The sequence below is a fragment of the Leucopleurus acutus genome (genome assembly GCF_964270905.1).
Source record: "Leucopleurus acutus genome assembly, chromosome: 20".
Taxonomy (NCBI): Eukaryota; Metazoa; Chordata; class Mammalia; order Artiodactyla; family Delphinidae; genus Leucopleurus; species Leucopleurus acutus.
In genome coordinates this window covers 51,595,946-51,612,702 of record NC_139162.1, presented here as the reverse complement: position 1 = coordinate 51,612,702, position 16,757 = coordinate 51,595,946, and the positions used below count along the sequence as shown (strand labels likewise).

Below are 16,757 nucleotides of genomic sequence, written 5' to 3'. Positions count from 1 at the left end.
AAAGCTTCCTGGATCCTTGCAAAGCACTCCATTCCACTAACTCAAGCTCAATTTCTAACCCTACTGTAGGAACACAGGAAAAAATAGATAGATATCTTTATTTATATTATATATATATAATACACATATGTATAACATCTTTAAGAAATAGACACACATCACTAGGTGGAAGATTCCAGAGCACTGCAGACTCACCAGCCTTGGGCCTCTCCCTTCCCTTGCCCAATAACTAGCCCTGTCACCCACAGGGTCTCACCCGAGCCCTCACCTTCTAGGTCAGCCCAGCAATGCTGCCCGTCAAGTCCCGAGTCCACCTCCTCAAACTGCCAAGTTCTAGGAGCTGATTAGAATTTCCGGGTTTTGATAACGGACAACTCTGGATCCCTGGAGCCTTGATTCCTTTTGGCATTACAGAACCACAAAGCAGTCATCTATCCTCATTGAGAGTCTCCCCTCCACTGGGCAAACTGCAACCAGCACACCTCAGACATCAGAATTGCCAATCCTTCCCTGACTCTGTGATCAATCTAGAGCCACAGAATCTTGATTCCTCTGGACATTCTAGAATGGCACTTAAAAAAGACACAAAGCCTGTGGATCATGTAGAGCGTTGATTCTCCCCCTCGGTTCGATGTTCTAGAGCCAGTGGTCTGGAGTTATCGCCTATCAAGAACTCCCAATCTGTCACTTTAGTCCTTCTAGACCTACAGACTCTCCAACTGTTTTGTGCATTCTAGAAACATAACTCTTTAGTTTCTGGAGTAGTCCAATCTCTGGTCACAGCTGTTCTAGAATCCCCAGTGCTTGCCTCTGTGGTCAATCTGTATTCACAGAATCTCAACACTGGGGTTTTCTGCAACCGCAAAGTCTTTTCCTGACTTGCAGTCAACATTCCTTGTCATTGGTCAATCAATATAGCCTTGAATTCTTGGGGCATTCCATAACTTTCCCTCCTTAGGTCGTCTAGAAAAAATGACTTGCTATGTGGTTGGCTGAGTCGAGAAGAAACAGTCCCTTGAATCTGAGGTCAATTCAGACCAACAAATTCTTCATCTCTGCTGCTGCTTGAGAACAGATGACTTCTTCCCCTGGAGGTGGGCTGTACGATCATTTCATGATCCTGCTTGACAAACCAAACCAGCCACCTAGAGGAATCTAGAAATACCAGTCCTTGCCTCTTCGGTGGTCTAGAATTCTGGATCCCTTACCTCTGGGGAGACTCAGGAATTGGGCTGACAAAGGGGTCTCAGGAGGGAGCACAGAATTCAGAGGAATTAAGGTCCAGTATGTTCATTGGTAGGTCCACTAGATGTGGCAGAATATCACCAGCTAATAATTTACCCAGCAGGCCTGTTGGTCTTAGGAAACACCTGCCCTCATCCCAGGAGAGGGCCCAATCTCTCCATCTTGCTACCTCTGGGAAAGGGGTACAAATAGGGGGGTACCAGCTTGTATCATGGGGGCAAGGTCAGCGCCAGGGTTGGTGTGAGTACTCGGGGGCTGGCAGCCCTGTCTTCTGCCTCTGCCGCATCCCCCTCCTCTTCCTCCTCTTCCTCGTGGCAGCAACTCAGAGCAAGTTCATTCTCATAGCAAAATGCTGCCAGAGAGCCGGGGAAGCCAGACTTGGGGCTGTGGGAAGCACGCTCTGCCCGTTCGTCCAGCTCCTTGGCGCTGCAGACAGGTGTCCCTGGGACTTCGTAAGTGCGATGGAAGTGGCGATAGTCAACCTCGTACTGGGAGCCACGCTGGAAGAGGACCGGCTCAAAACGATGTCCCCAGAGCAGCTCACCAGGGAGGTAGGAAGAGCGACACTGTGTGGTCATAGCTGTGGCCTCGACCATGCCCTCGAGAATGACCACCAGCTCAAAGTCAGCCCGGGCCAGCTCGGCGCGCCCTAGTTCATACAGAGGACTGGCGGAGTCGATCTCATGCACGATGGTGATGGGAGACACAAGGAAGATGCGATCGGTACCACCATCAAAGCCCACGTCCACATCCTGGTGGTCCAGCGGTATGTACTCACCCTCCGGGGTCACGCGAGGCTGTAGCAAAAGGCGAGTGGCCAAAGACAGACATTAGGGAGCAGAGAGATAAATGGAGACAGAGACAGCGAGAGGAGGGGAGAGAGATGCAGAGAAAGAGGAGGGCAGAGACCAGTAGGTGTTGGGGTGTGGGGAGAACATGGACCCAGAGAGAGGGGGATGGTAAGCCAGAAAGAGAGAAGGACAGAGACCCAGAGAGAGGGAGATGGAGGTCCAGGGAGGAGAGGACGGAGGCCCAGAGACTCAGACAGGGATTGAGGAAAGAAATCCGAGAAAGACAGGGGAGAGAAAAAGAGAGGGAAAGAATGACATTCACACAGAAATCAGCAAGACAGAAACGGAGTTAAAGAGACAACAGAAGATAAGAATGACATCCAACCAGCAACTGGAGAAGGAGGAGAGGGATAGAGAAATGGCTTTCAATATATGGCCAGAGAAAGATAAACCAGGATGGCAATCTAGGTCCAACAGCCTATGTCTCACCACTGCCTCAGGCTGGCCTCTGGGCTATCTACCCACACCCCCAAACCAACTGCCTCCATCCCCTTGTGTGTCTGTGTATTTGTGTGGGGTGGGGGCCTAAGCCCAGGCCAGGTGTTGGCAGTTTCACCCCATCTACCCACTGGTTCCATACCCACTTCCCAGGCCATGTCAGCACCCCAAAGACTTCTGGGAGAGACAGTGTCCCTCCTGGTCGTGAATCCTGGTGTTTCAGTCAAGCAGCAGACAGAGGTGGGGGGGCTGGGGACTCATTCTCTTGCCACTGTCTCCGAGAGCCCCCAGAGGCTGCTGGGAGTTGTAGTTCCCACCACAACCCCGTCCTCCCTCTCACCCGAGTCCAGCCCCAGACCAGAGTTCTTAAGTGTCTTTACTTGCAAGGCAAGGGCAGCTGCTGCCCCAGAATTTGCTTGGGCAGTTTGACCACAATTCTAGAAACACAATTCTAAGACACCTTTATCAGGGCGCTGGAAGGAGTCGCTGCCCCAGGGACCAATGGGAATTGTAGTTTTTTGTTTGTTTTGGGTTTTTTTTGTTTGGTGAGACGCTAAAATTCAAGAGTTTCCCAAACACTGCCCTGTACTTCTCTGAGCAGGAGTCTGGTGGGAGAGTCTAGGCCCCTGAGGTGGGGAATGAAGTCTCTCACAAATGATGCCCAGAGGCCATGGAGAATTGTGTTCCCTGACTCTGCAGGTGTGAGTTGAGTTGCACCCCGTCCTCGGGCCTACATCTCCCACAAGCCCATAGGGGTCTGGCCTCAGTCACAGGTCTCTCTCTGTACCACAATATCTGCTGAGAATCGTAAACCTGAGCCGTGGCTTACACCACCACAAAACTACAACGCCTCCTCAGACCACCCCAGGTGGGCAATTTCCCTGCCCCCAGAAGTTTCTGGGAATTGTAGTTCAGAGCCTTTACCGTCCAGGCGTGGACCTCGCAGATCTGGATTTCCCACAATTCGATAGAGGGCCCATCGTCAATCCACAGGGAGCTCCATACGTCTCAAAATCTGTCTGAAGTCTAGGCCTCCAGGAAGAAATGATCAGAGACCTTTCCCTTGGGTTTACATCTACAACATCTCGGGGAGCCATCCTCAGCCCACAAGGTGGGGCGGAAGGGGCCCTGCCCCCAGGAGGCTGCTGGGAATTGTAGTCCAGATCCCCTCCAGGCTCCACGCACACCTGTCCCTTAGACCTACAACTCCCACCATCCCCCAGGACACCTACCCCCTGAACTCGTGAAAGGGCCCGCCCACCAGGGGGCGTGGTCTCCCGCCGGGACTGTCTCGCACCTGCAGCAGCTGGGCCCGCACGTGGGCCTCGACGAGGTGGCTGCGGCGCAGGTTGCCGACGCGCCACATGAGGCAGAGGCGGCGGTCGCGCAGCGCCACGACGGCGTTCTCGCTGAAGATCAGTGTCTCGTTGCGCTTCTTGGGCTTGGCCATCTTGGCCATGACGGCGCCCACGACAAAGGCGTCCAGCACGCAACCGGCGATGCACTGCAGCACCACAGCGGCCACGGCGGCCGGACACTCCTCGGTGACGCTGCGCACGCCGTAGCCAATGGACGTCTGCGTCTCCAGCGCGAAGAGGAAGGCGGCCAAGAAGCTAGCCACCTGCGAGAAGCAGGGGGCGGTTGGCGGGGGGGCTGCCAGGTCGCCGTGCAGGGAGGCGATGAGCCAGAAGGCCAGGCCGAAGAGCAGCCAGGAGGCGAGGAAGGAGCAGGAGAAGAGCAGGCACATCCAGCGCCAGCGCACGTCCACGCACGTGGTGAACAGGTCGCTCAGGTAGCGCGCGCCCTGGCCGCCCAGGTTCACGAAGCGCACGTTGCAGTGCCCGTCCTTCTTGACGAAGCGCCCGCGGCGCCGCCCCACTTGCGACTGCGCTGGCGCCCACCCGTTGCGGCACAACTCGGGCCCGGCCTGCTCCTCATCTCCCGCCCGATTGTTCGCCGACTCCAGGGCGCCGCTCAGGCGGCGCAGGGCCCTGGCCAGGCCCATTGGGCGGGGACACCCCCTCCACTTGGCCTAGCGGGGGGCGGGCGCCCCGAACCTGCGGGGACAAGAAACGGGCAGCCACGTCAGGGCTGCCGGAAATGGGGGAGCTCATTGGCCATCATGCTCCCTGGGCCTTAGTGGCCTCATCTGGCAAATGGGTGGAAAATCAGAACAGTACAGCATCAACACTGGTGGGGGAATTCCCTGGCAGTCCAGTGGTTAGGACCGTGCGCCTTCACTGCCAAGGGCGCAGGTTCCATCCCTGGTCGAGGAACTAAGATCCCGGAGGCCGCACAGCGCGGCCAAAGCAAACAAACAAAAACACTGATGGTAATACTATAGGAGATGGTTGTGTAGCAACAACAGGAACACAACTATAGCCATAGCAGTACTGTGTTACAGCAAGCACTACAGTAACTAGAGCGGACATTTATACAGCACCAGACACTGTTGTGAGCACTTTATATAAATTTAGATATTTGAACCTCAACAATGTAGACGTTATCACCCCCATTTTACAGATGAGGAAACAGAGGTACAGAAATAAGCTGGGATTTGAGTGCTAGCAGTCCAGCTCTGGAGTCCATGCTCATAAAATAAAGACTAAGCGGTCACAAAGAAAACAAACTTACGGTTACCAAAGGGGAAAGGGGCGGGTGGGGGTGGTGGATAAAATAGGAGTTTGGGATTAACAGATACACACTACTATATATAAAAGAGATAAACAACAAGGACCTACTATATAGCACAGGGAACTATATTCAATATCTTATAATAACCTACAATGGAAAAGAATCTGAAAAACTATACATATATAACTGAATCACGGCTGTACATCTGAAACTAACACAATATTGTAAATCAACTATACTGCAATAAAAATTTTAAAAATTAAAAAAAAAAAAAAAAGGGCTTCCCTGGTGGCGCAGTGGTTGGGAGTCCGATGGCCGATGCAGGGGACGTGGGTTCGTGCCCCGGTCCGGGAGGATACCACATGCCGCGGAGCGGCTGGGCCCGTGGGCTATGGCCGCTGAGCCTGTGCGTCCAGGGCCTGTGCTCCGCAACGGGAGAGGCCACAGCAGTGAGAGGCCCGCGTACCGCAAAAAAAATAAAAAATAAAAAGACTAAGTGGTAACTGCAGCTGTGACTCCAGCTTGGAGAGATGAGACCAGGCTCTGAGGTCACCTATAGCTCAAAAGCTCAGAAGGCACAAGCAACAGAAGGGAAAAAAAAAGATAACTTGAACTTCATCAAAATTAAAAACTCTTGTGCTTCCAAGGACACTAAGATGAAAGTGAAAAGACAACCCACTAATGGGAAAAAATAGTTGCAAATCGTATCTAAGAAATTTGTATCTAAAACATACAAAGAGCCCTTATAACTCAATAAGAAAAAGACAGCCCAATTTTAAAATGGCCAAAGGATCTGAATAGGCATTTTTCCAAAAAGATATACAGTTGACCCTTGAACAACATAGGTTTGAACTGCAAGGGTCCACTTATACACAGATTTTTTTCAATAAATACTACAATAGTACTACATGGTCTGCAGTTTGTTGAATCCTTGGATTCAGAACCATGGATACAGAGGACCAACTCTAAAGTTATATTTTCTACTGTGCAGAGGGTCAGCACCCCTAACCTCCATGTTTTTCAAGGTTCAACTGTACAAATAGTCAATAAGTATAGGAAAAGATAATTGACAACATTATGCCATCAGGGAAATGCAAATCAAAACCACAGTGAGATACCACTTCATACCCATTTAGGATGGCTATAAAAATTAGAAAAAACAAAACCAGAAAAGCATTAACAAAGATGTGGAGAAATTGGCACCTTCCTATGCTACTGGTGGAATGTAAAATTACACAGCTGGTGTGGAAAATAGTCTGGCAGTTCCTTAAATGGTTAAACATAGAGTTACCAATTCCACGCCTAAGTATCTACCCAAGAGAATTAAAAATAAGTGTCCAGGGGACTTCCCTCATGGTCCAGTGGTTGGGACTGTGCTTCCACTGCAGGGGCCTCAAGTTCGATCCCTGGTCGGGGAACTAGGATCCCGCATGCCGTGCAGTGCAGCCAAAAATTAAGAATAAAAACCAAAACACAACAAAGTGTCTACACAAACACTGTTCACAGATATTCATAGCAGTATTATTCACAATAGCCAAAAGATGGAAACACCCAAACATCCATCAGTTGATGAATGAATGAATAAAATGTGGTCTATCCACACAGTGGAATACTACCCAGTAATTTTTAAAAAATGGCATGATAGATGCTACAAGATGGATGAACCTTGAAAACACCATGCAAAGTGAAAGAAGCCAATCACTAAAGACCATATATTGTGTAATACCATTTATATGAAATATCCAAAATGGGCAAATCTGTAAACTGAGAAATAAGACTAGTGGTGCCCAGGACTGGGGAGATGGGGGGATGGGGGAGGGATAGCCAGAGGAATGGGGTTTCTTAGTGGGGTGATGAAAATGTTCTAAAATTGATTGTGGTGATGGTTACACAACTCTGAATATACCAAAAAAACACTGAATTGTACACTTTAATGTGTGAATTGTATGGTATGTGGGTTATATTTCAATGAAGCTGTTACAAAAAAACAAAAACATACAGTAAAACCCAGGCTTGGCCCTGACTCTCAAATCGTGAGGAAACCTTTCTAAACCTGTTTCCTCAGCTGTAAAACGGGGAAATTGGATTTCATCAAGGTCAGGAAAGGTCTTTCAGTCATATAGACCCAGGGCTCAACCTTGACTCAGTTGCTGACCCACTGTGTGCCTTGGGACCACTGGCTTCATTTTCTGGAGCCTCAGTTTGCTCATCTGTGGAATGGGGATTTAAAAAACAAAAAACAAAAAAAAACCTTGAAAGGAAGAGGAATCCAGAAGAAAGAACTTGGGCTTTTGAATCAGGCAGTTGTAGGTTGAATCCCAGCTCGGGCACTTACTAGCTATATGACTGGTGGCAAGTCACATCCCTTTCTGAGCCTCAGTCGCCTCATCTGAGAAATGGAGGGAATCTTAGCAGCTGAACTAGGAGGAGGGAGAGGAAGAGGGGAGGGGCCAGGCATGAACCTGCAGACCTCACTGCCCTCCAGCAGCTGCAGGGTTAACATCTGGCCCTGTGGTGGAGGGATTTCTGGGACCTGTCTGGGCTAGGGGTTAAATGTTTTGCACATCAGTTCCATCAATACCTACCAAGCACCTAGGTACTATAAGCCCCCTGTGCCAGGCTCTGGGGATCCTCATGGGCTTCTTAGCAGGGCTGGGGGCACTCACTCCAAGGAAAGCGAGTTGTTAGTTGATGTCAAGTTCAACATTGACAGGTACCCACTCCCCTGCCCAGAGCTCTGCACTTGCTGTCCTTGACCACCCAGACAGCTCCGCCACGTGGGATTTTCTTAGGCCCATACTGCAGAGGCAAAGCTGAGGCTCACGTCAGAGTGGACCGCGCCTGGCTGTGTTCAGCGCCCATGATGTGCCCCAACTCTCTTCTTTTCAGCCTCAACTATTCTGGGCATTAGAGATCGTTCTTCCAGAAACGGGAAACCGAGGCTCGTCGCTGAAGGGGGCAGGTCTGAGGTCAGAATCCAGGCTCTGACCTCGACATTTGCAGCCCTCTCCTGCCTGGAAGTCCCCACTATGCACTAGTCTCCTCTCAGGGGCCACCTGATGGATGACATGATGGGGGAGGGGCCGCGGGGGACCGGAGGGGCCTCCTCACACGCAGTCACCCATCTCTGACCACAACCCTTGGATGCGGGGACTTTGCTTCTCACAGTAAAGCAAACTGAGGCGCCGAGGTCCATCCCTCGTGCCAGGTCCCTCAGCCAAGGAACAGCAAACCCTGAACTCCCATCCAGCCTTCTCGGTGCCAAAGCCTGAGTGACAGACCGGACCGCAGACTACCCGATCGCACGCTCCTATTTCCTGAGCACCGATGTCCCGGGCCTCGCCAAGCTCACCAGGTATCTGCAGCCCGCCCACTGCACTCCACCAGACCCCGCCGCTCACCTTGGCTGCTCAGGATTCTGGGAGGTCAGGATCATCACTCCGGTTCACAGGCTGGGGAGTGGGCTCAGAGACCTGGCCAGACCCACAAAGTGCCAGGGGTGGGCTGCTGCTTTGGTCCTGAGCCTTTCCAACCCAGGACTCTGCTTTCCTAAATCCTCCTGTGCCACCCTCAGCCCCGTGAGGCAGATGTGATCTCGTCCATTTCATAAAGCAGACAGGAGGGGCCTTCACCTCTGGGGGGGTCCTGTCTGCATCCAACGCGGCCCAGTTCACAGGCAGCACGTGGGACTCGGCCTCAGGGCACACACACCTCCCACCAGCAACGGCAGGACCCCAGAGAAGAGGACCCAGAGCTTGAAGTCCTCCCCCCCACCTCCCCCTGACCTGGGAGAGCAGCTTAATGTTTCCATATAAAGGCGACACGGGGCTTAAGGTGCATCAACTTCACGTCAAAGTCACTGTCTAATCTGGGGCTGAGAAGCCCCGCCCCAGGTGCCACCCCCCTCCGCCCAGAAGCACTTTCACACGCTCCCTGAGACCCTGGCTGTCCCCTCACAAGCCCCCCACCCCCCGCTCACTAGTGGGGTCTGGGCAGCAGGTTGGAGGGTAGAGATGGACAGGAGGGGATGTGGTGTGGAGACTGAAGACAGACGAGGGTACAGAGGCTCAGAGATGGGCAGGGAGGGCGAGTGTGGAGGGGCAGCCCTGAGATGGAGGGAAGGACAGAGACCCCCCCCAGGGGGTCACAGGAACCCAGAGGGGACAGAGGCCCGGAGAGAGAGGGGGACAGAAAAGAGGCAGGCAGCCTAGGAGCAACCGAGCAAAGAGAAGTGGAGACACAGGAGCTGTGGTGACAGAGCCAGATGGGGGACAGAGATGGGACGAGACGAGACGCAGGATGGGGGGGACGGGGGAGACAGTGAAAACAGGCAGAAAACGGAGGTGGGCTCAGAGCTGGGGGGAGTGAAGCTGGGCGGGGGAGATCGCTCTGGGGCTGGAACGTGTCACTGAGTGGGGAACGGTGAGGACGGGCTGCAGGTGCCGGGGCAGACCCCCGAGCAAGGAAGGTGGGGGCGGGGACGGCTCTCCGAGCCAGGACCCCGGCCCTGGGGCTCTGTGCAGAGACACGTACCTGATGGGGCAGCCCACCCCCATGCCCTCTGCCGGGGGCTCTTCTGTTCGGGCCGACGCGAGCCTCTGTGGGTGCTGAGGTGCTGCGGCCCGTCCTCGGCCCCAGGGGCCTTGTGCCGGGTGCCGACCTCTGTGTCCACAGGAGGATCAGAGGCCTGGCCCGAGGGGGGGCAGGGGGTGGGGCCAGCTCCGAGCCGCAGAGGGGGAGCCAGGGAGGATGGCCAGGCAGGGCGGCTGGGCCTCGGCCCAAGCAGGCTGGAGAGGAGGCGGTGGCAGAGGAAAGACACAGCGGGAGGGGGCATGGAGACAGAGCTTGGGGGCCAGGAGATGCGGGAAGATGGGGACACAGATGAGGGAACAAAGAGATGGTGAGAAAGCAATCATGAGGGCAGTGGTGTAAAGACAAGAGACACGGGGGGCGTTCCGCCTGAGGTGAAGCCTTAAAAAGTTGGGAGGCACACCTGAGATCCCCCCCAGAGACCTAGAGTGAGTTCCAGACGGAATAAGACATCGGGAAGGCAGGACCGGATAGCACCCAATGGGCTGGGGGTCGGACCCAGTGGCCTAGGGACAGCTGGGGGCCAGGTCCTCCGTCCTCCTCATGAGGCAGCGGGCAGAAGGACGAGTCTCACACACTCCAGGCCTCATTCTGGTCCTTTATTGCCCCTCAGGAGCCCCCAACTCTTCCCCCCTGCACGGTGCCTGCCTTTGGGAGGAGGGGAGAAGGCCCCACGCGGCCTCTCCCTGGGAAGTCGTGGCCAAACCCAGTTGGCAGGAAGCCAAGGGCCAACTTCTGCTGGAGGAACCCACTCCTTGAATTTGGTCCAGCCACTGTAAAGCAGCTGAGTTCCCTGGGGGAGGCCAGTGGCAGAGGTCAAAGGGTCACGCCAAGTGCTGCAGCTGACTAAGTGTCCACAGCAGCACAGGCCACGCCAGGCCCGTCAGGGAAAAAGCCAATGGATTCTTCTGACAGGTCGTGGGGGACGGGGTCACTGGGCTAAACCAAGGTTTGGGGCAAGAGGGGTCACCAGAGTCAAGCCCACTGGTCTTATAGGGCCATGGGTCAAACCCAGTCCTTTGGTTGGAGGAATCGTGGGAGCAAACCAAGCCCTAGTTTTAGAGCCACGGATCAAACCATATCCTTTGGCAAGGGGGGCACCGGACCAAACCGCGTCCTTTCAAAGAACAATAAGTCAGACAGAATCCATCACGGCAGCCGATGGGCCAAACTAAGTCCTGCTGGAGAAGCGCTGGCCAACGGATCTGAACGAGTCCCTTCCAGGGGAATGAACTTCAACTTCAGTCCCCAAGTGGAGGGCCAGATAGATGCGGCCCGGCTGGCCTCAGACGCTGATGGTGCGGAAGACGGTGAAGCCTGACAGGGCGGTGCTGACCAGGAGCCCAGGGCACTGCGGGTGCCAGTGCAGCTCCTTCAGAGCCGTCTCGCCCTGGTGCACGAACAACAGCTGCTGGGGAAGGTCTGCCAGCGCAGGGTCAGTCTCTGCGTCGCCGGCCTCGGGGTCCCGCTCCACCGCCAGGTCCCACTGTGTGATCTGGTCGTCTGCACCCGAGGCCGCGAAGACCCCACTGTCCTGGGGGTGCCACTCGACTGAGGTCACGGGGGCCACATGCTGCTTGAAGGTGGCCACCGGGGAGCCAGACTACGGGAAGATGGGAGTCAGGGCCTCTGAGCCCCTCAGCCTGATGCCTGGGGTGACCCAGGCAGAGACTCCCACCCCTCTCCAGCCTTAGGGTTCAACCAGGGCTCCACCCCTTAAGCCCCCCACAAACCCACGTTCTCTGAAAGGGACAGAGCGCAAAGTACAGCTGGTAGTAAAGCTGTGATGTCCCAGGGGCTGCTGGGAGTTTGGTTTCACCTGCAAAGAAGCCCCTCCCAGCTCCAGGCCACAAAACCCCAACCCTTGCTCCTCCCTGGGCCTGCCTCAGTTTCCTTCCCTATAAAAGGAAGGCGTGGTTCTGCAAGTGCTCTCTGCCTGCTGGTTCTAGAAGGCCTTAAAGGGGGCAGCGGCATGACTCCCAGGCTCCAGAGAGAGCTGAGGCACAGAACGACACTTTTACTAAAGCGAAGGTGCTGGTGGGGATTGGTGTCTCTCTCATTTGGAGAAATGGTTCCAATGTTCCAGTGGCCAATCCACTTTGGCCCTGTGACCTGGCCATGCACCTGCCTGGGGGGCTGGAATCCATTTCTAGAAACTTCCCCAGGGCTGATTCTGTAGAACTCATTACACTGGGGGGAGTAAAAAGACAATCCCGGGAAGGCCCAGAGGTGTACGAAGTCACGGCTTTGTCCAGAGGGAGGGCAGGAGCTGCAACTTCTCCTGCCTGGAGACCCTCTCAGCTCTGCAGAGTCAAAGCTTAGCTGGGTGGTCACATCCTCCCTGCTCCCGTCCTTTCTGGCCCTCAGTTCCCCCTCCCAAAATGAGTGAGCTGGGCTCTGCTCTCAGCTATAAAATCCACGGAAAGAAAAATGACCGTCTTCTGAAGCCCTTGAGTCCCTGGGCAGCACGGCCGGCGCATGGCTCCCTGCGGGCAGATGAGAACCGTAGTCTCCGCCACCCAGCCCCTTCCCTCGTGTCAGATCTCCAGATGGTAGAGGGAGCGACTCCACAGCAGCCCCAAGCCTTCCTCTCGCTGAGCCTGTTTCCTCATCTGGACCCCAATTCAGAGGGCCTTCCCAGCTCTCGTGTATAAACCATCTCAGGGGGGAAAACCCACAAATCCTAGTGGCCTCCGGTAGCAGGAGCTTCTCCCGCCCCAGGTGTCCAGCTGGGACAGTACCTTGAACTGCCGCAGGTCCCAGACCTTGAGGGCTCCGTCATCCCCGCCGCTGAGCAGGAAGGGCTCCCGGCGGCTCCAGCTGATGACGTTGACATCCCCATCGTGGGCGGTGGCGGTGGTGAGCATGCAGGCCTTGCTGGGGGCGGCCCGGATGTCCCAGATGCGGACGGAGGCATCGGCTGAGCAAGAGGCATATACCTGCACGAGGGAGAGTCGGAGGCAAGCTGGCGCGCCCGCCCCACTCTGGAGACCGGGGTCCAGTGGTGGGCTACCCTCTCTTTCAGTGACCCCCTCATTAGGACCTGCCCCCCTCCCCACGCCAGGAGTCCAGACCCTGGCCCTCCCTCACCGTGTCCTCGGTTGGAGACCACTGCAGGTCCTCCACGGAGCGTGTGTGGCCCACGAATGGCCGCTGGTCCACATGCCAAGAACCGCCGTCCGTAGGCGTCCAGAGGTGGATGTTCTTCTGACAGTCACCGGTCAGCAGGCGCCCTGTGAAGGGGAGTCAGGACACGACCCTGTCCCGCCTGGCCACAGCTCACTCCCACCTTAGCACCCACCCCTGCTGTAGACCCTGCTCCTACCCAGCCCTCAGGGCTAACTGCACACCCCAGGGACTCACCAGGCACACGAGGGGACCAGTCGAGTGCAAAGCCCTCACCCATGTGGCCAGAGAAGGCGAAGATGGGCTTCACGCGGGCCTGCTCATCCCGGAGGAAGGTCGCTAGGGCCTGGTGGTCATCCACCACCTGCAGAAGCCGCCGCAGTGCAAACACCTCCACCTGGCCCTTCTCTGACCACACCCCAGCCACTGGCTCCTCACCCAGCCACGACACCTGGAGGGGAGGGAGAAGGGGAGCGGAGGTGAGAGGGACAGGAGGCTCCAGGTGGCAAGCACAGCCCCTAACATCCCCCAGAACCAGAACTGCAGCTCCTCAGACCCGCCCCCCACCCAGGGCTGGGACTACAACTCCCAGAAACCTCTGCGGGAATGCAATCAGGGCCTGCAAGAGCAGTTTGGTACCCGGGACAACTCCCCACCCTGCGGTAGAGATGATGGTGTGGGGAGGACAAAACTCCTTCCGGACTCCCAGGAATCGAGGCTGTTATTCCACTAGCCCCCAGAAGTGTGTTCAGGCTCCTGGTCTCTGTAACTGTCTAAATTCAGGCTGCTCACAGGCCTGTCTCCGGATCTCTCTGCCTCTTTACCTTTGCTCACTAGGAGATCCTGTTCAGCCTCAAGGCTTCCAGTAGCCCCTAGCCCTGACCTCTCTCCTCAACTCCAGGCTCACATCGAACTGACTGTTTAGACATCACAAGGCCAAAGCCAAGTTCCTAAATGCCCACTCCTACCTACTCCTTCCTGGAGGTCCCACCTTGGGCCCCAAACGGCAGGACTCATTCCCCACTTGTCTCTCCTTCCTTACACCCACCACCTATGCTGGCTCCACCCAAAATGCCACACTTCCAATCCTTCCTCAGTACCTCTGCTGCTGTCACTCGTGTTACTACCAAAGTCACCCTTCCCTGCATTCCTGTACTGGCCTCCTCACAGGACTGTCCTTCTGCCCTTGCCTCCCTGCAGTCTATTCTCAATACAGCAGTAAGAGGGATCCCTTTAAAACACAAGTCAGATCCCTGCCATCCTTCACTCTAAACCCTCCAACGGTTCCCAATTTCTCCCCAAGTAAAAGCCAAGTCCTTACACTGGCCTACAAGGCCCTAAACAATGTCTCCTCTGTGCCCACCTGCCAAACCCTGTCACTCTCCCCCTCATCCATTCAGCACTGTTCTCCCCAGCTTCCCTCAAAACTCCTCAGTATGCCCCAGGGCCTTTGCACTTATTTCCTTGCCCGCAAACCTCTTCCCACAGATATCCTTGCCTCACTCCCTCATTTCCTGTGGGTCTCTGTTCAAATGGCACCTTATCAGTGAATGCTTCCTTGACCACACTATTTAAAGGGGCAACCCCACTCCAGAAGACCCTAACTCCCTTACCTTGTTTCATTTTTCTCCACAACACTTAGCATCTTTGGACATACACACATATGCTTAGTTTCTTCTTGTTCCCTTTCCCACTGCTATGTAAGTTTCAAGGAGCCAGAGACCTTTTGCACCCCGTTAACTCCCCACGGTCTAAAACAGTACCCGAGACACGGTAACACTTTAATGGAAATACTTCTCAAGAACTATGAGCCCAGCACTGCTCCAAGTACTGTACACGCAGCATCTCATTTCATTCTCACATCAACCTGATTAGAAGGGGTTGTAACTCGGAAGCACAAAAGTAACCCCCAAGCCCACAAGAGTCCCTGAGCAATAACAGAAAACATATATCTCAAGTTATAGCCAAGTGCTGTTTCTAGACACCTGAATAACTTTCAGTTATTGAAATAACGCTTTATGTCATTTCAGTTTATCCTCACACCGGCCCCATCAAGTAAGCTTTGTGACTCTCACCGTTTTACAGAAGAGAAAAGAACATTAAAAAATACCCCTCTATTAAGAATCTGCCTTCCAATGCAGGGGACACAGGTTCGATCCCTGGTCGGGGAACTAAGATCCCCGTGCCGCGGGGCAACTAAGCCCCCGCGCTTGCTCTACAGAGCCCACGCGCCTCAACTGGAGAGCCTGCCTGCTGCAACTACTGAGCCCGCGTGCTCTACAGCCCGCGCCACAACTAGAGAGAGGCCCTCGCGCCACAATGAAGGATCCCGTGTGCCGCAACTAAGACCCAACACAGCCAAATAAATAAGTAAATAAATAATAAATTTAGTACAAATAATGTTTGCTGAAAAAAAAACACCTTATAGCATCTAGCACATAATGACAATTACTATAATATATAAAACTATGTGCCAGGGCTTCCCTGGTGGTGCAGTGGTCGAGAGTCTGCCTGCTGATGCAGGGGACACGGGTTCGTGCCCCGTTCCGGGTGGATCCCACATGCCGTGGAGTGGCTGGGCCCGTGAGCCATGGCCGCTGAGCCTGTGCATCCGGAGCCTGTGCTCCGCAACGGGAGAGGCCACAACAGTGAGAGGCCCGCGTACCGCAAAAAAACAAAAACAAAAACAAAAACAAAAAACCTATGTGCCAGGTGCTTTTCTAAGAGCTGAAGGGCGTGGGTGCGCGGGGGCGTGCTCCAGAGAACGCAGGGCAGGCTGCTGGTGCTGTATTTACCCGAACTCTGTTGATGCCGCCATAATGGGGCACCATCGCCAGCTCCAACTGAGGCTTCCGCTCTTCTTCATCCTCTTCATCGTCCTCCTCCTCCTCCTCGTCACTGCTCTCGGATGGCGGGGGCTTTGTCCCATGCAGATTGTGCATCCGAAGCATCATCAATCTGGGGGAAGTGTGGCATGAATGCGGCACCGGGTGCCAGGATCCTTAGTAAGGAGGATGGGAGGAGGCTGGAAACCCCGACTTCTAGGTCCTGAGGAAGAGGGAGCTGGAGGCTCAGGTCACTGGTCCTGGGAAAGCGTCAGTTCTTACTCACCTGTTGCTTTGGGCACTCTCGGCCTGGGTCCCAGCACACAGATAAAGTGTAAGAGGAAGCTCGGTCCGGTTGTCTCCCAGCTGATCCCGGACTATGTCGAAGCTGAGACAGGGGGCGCCTGGGGATGGAAGGAGAAGTTGGAAAATTAGGATGGGACAGAGGGATCTCAGTCCTCTTGAGTGTGATGTCAACTGTCTTACACCCCAATCTTCTCTTTCAGAGTGCCTCTTAAGTTAAAGGCTCAGGACCAACTGCCCCCTCAGGACCCAGGATTCCAGTCCCCTCCTTCCCCGGGACCCAGGATTCCAGGTGCCCAGGCCTACCAGTCTGTGCTCGGTGGTACAGCACGTAGGCCTCCTCGTCCATGACCAGCTCCTCGCCTTCGCGCAGCGGAGGTCCCCGGCCGGGTAGGTAGACCTGGGCCGGGCCCTTGGACCCTGCGTCGTGGGACTCGGCGTCCATAGGCTCCCCGGTTTCACACGTGCGCCGCCGACCCTTGCGCGCAGCCATCTTTGGAACCTCCCGCCGCCGGCGCGAGGTAAGAGCGTCACTTCCGGGTCTCTCTTCCCTTCTTGTGAGGATCCTCCCTACTGCGCGGTTACCTTGGAAACCTCCTCGTTCACCAATTAGAGAGGGCAATGGGGAGAAGGGTGAAGGAGAGCTAAGGTAACTGCGTCCTGGCCTGGATAGCGAGGCCTGCAGATCCGGGGAAACTATACCCTCCCCATGACTTTGGGGCGCTCTGCCGCAGAGCAGCGGCAA

General features: G+C 54.9%; 2 protein-coding genes across 2 annotated transcripts; both read right to left on the bottom strand.

Annotated features, from left to right (window-relative positions):
* Positions 1 to 1,454: 1,454 nt before the first annotated feature.
* Positions 1,455 to 4,539, bottom strand: KCNJ14 (potassium inwardly rectifying channel subfamily J member 14; the record flags this gene model as incomplete). The annotated part of the gene is made up of 2 exons (XM_082862261.1): positions 1,455 to 2,042; positions 3,832 to 4,539. The coding sequence occupies 2 exons, from the start codon at positions 4,537 to 4,539 to the stop codon at positions 1,455 to 1,457; spliced, it is 1,296 nt and encodes a 431-aa protein (XP_082718387.1).
* A 5,816-nt stretch (positions 4,540 to 10,355) lies between these two features.
* GRWD1 (glutamate rich WD repeat containing 1) lies at positions 10,356 to 16,505 on the bottom strand (the record flags this gene model as incomplete). The annotated part of the gene is made up of 7 exons (XM_082863604.1): positions 10,356 to 11,361; positions 12,500 to 12,697; positions 12,849 to 12,991; positions 13,122 to 13,335; positions 15,680 to 15,842; positions 15,996 to 16,113; positions 16,319 to 16,505. The coding sequence occupies 7 exons, from the start codon at positions 16,503 to 16,505 to the stop codon at positions 11,044 to 11,046; spliced, it is 1,341 nt and encodes a 446-aa protein (XP_082719730.1). The 3' UTR covers positions 10,356 to 11,043.
* Between the last annotated feature and the right edge of the window lie 252 nt (positions 16,506 to 16,757).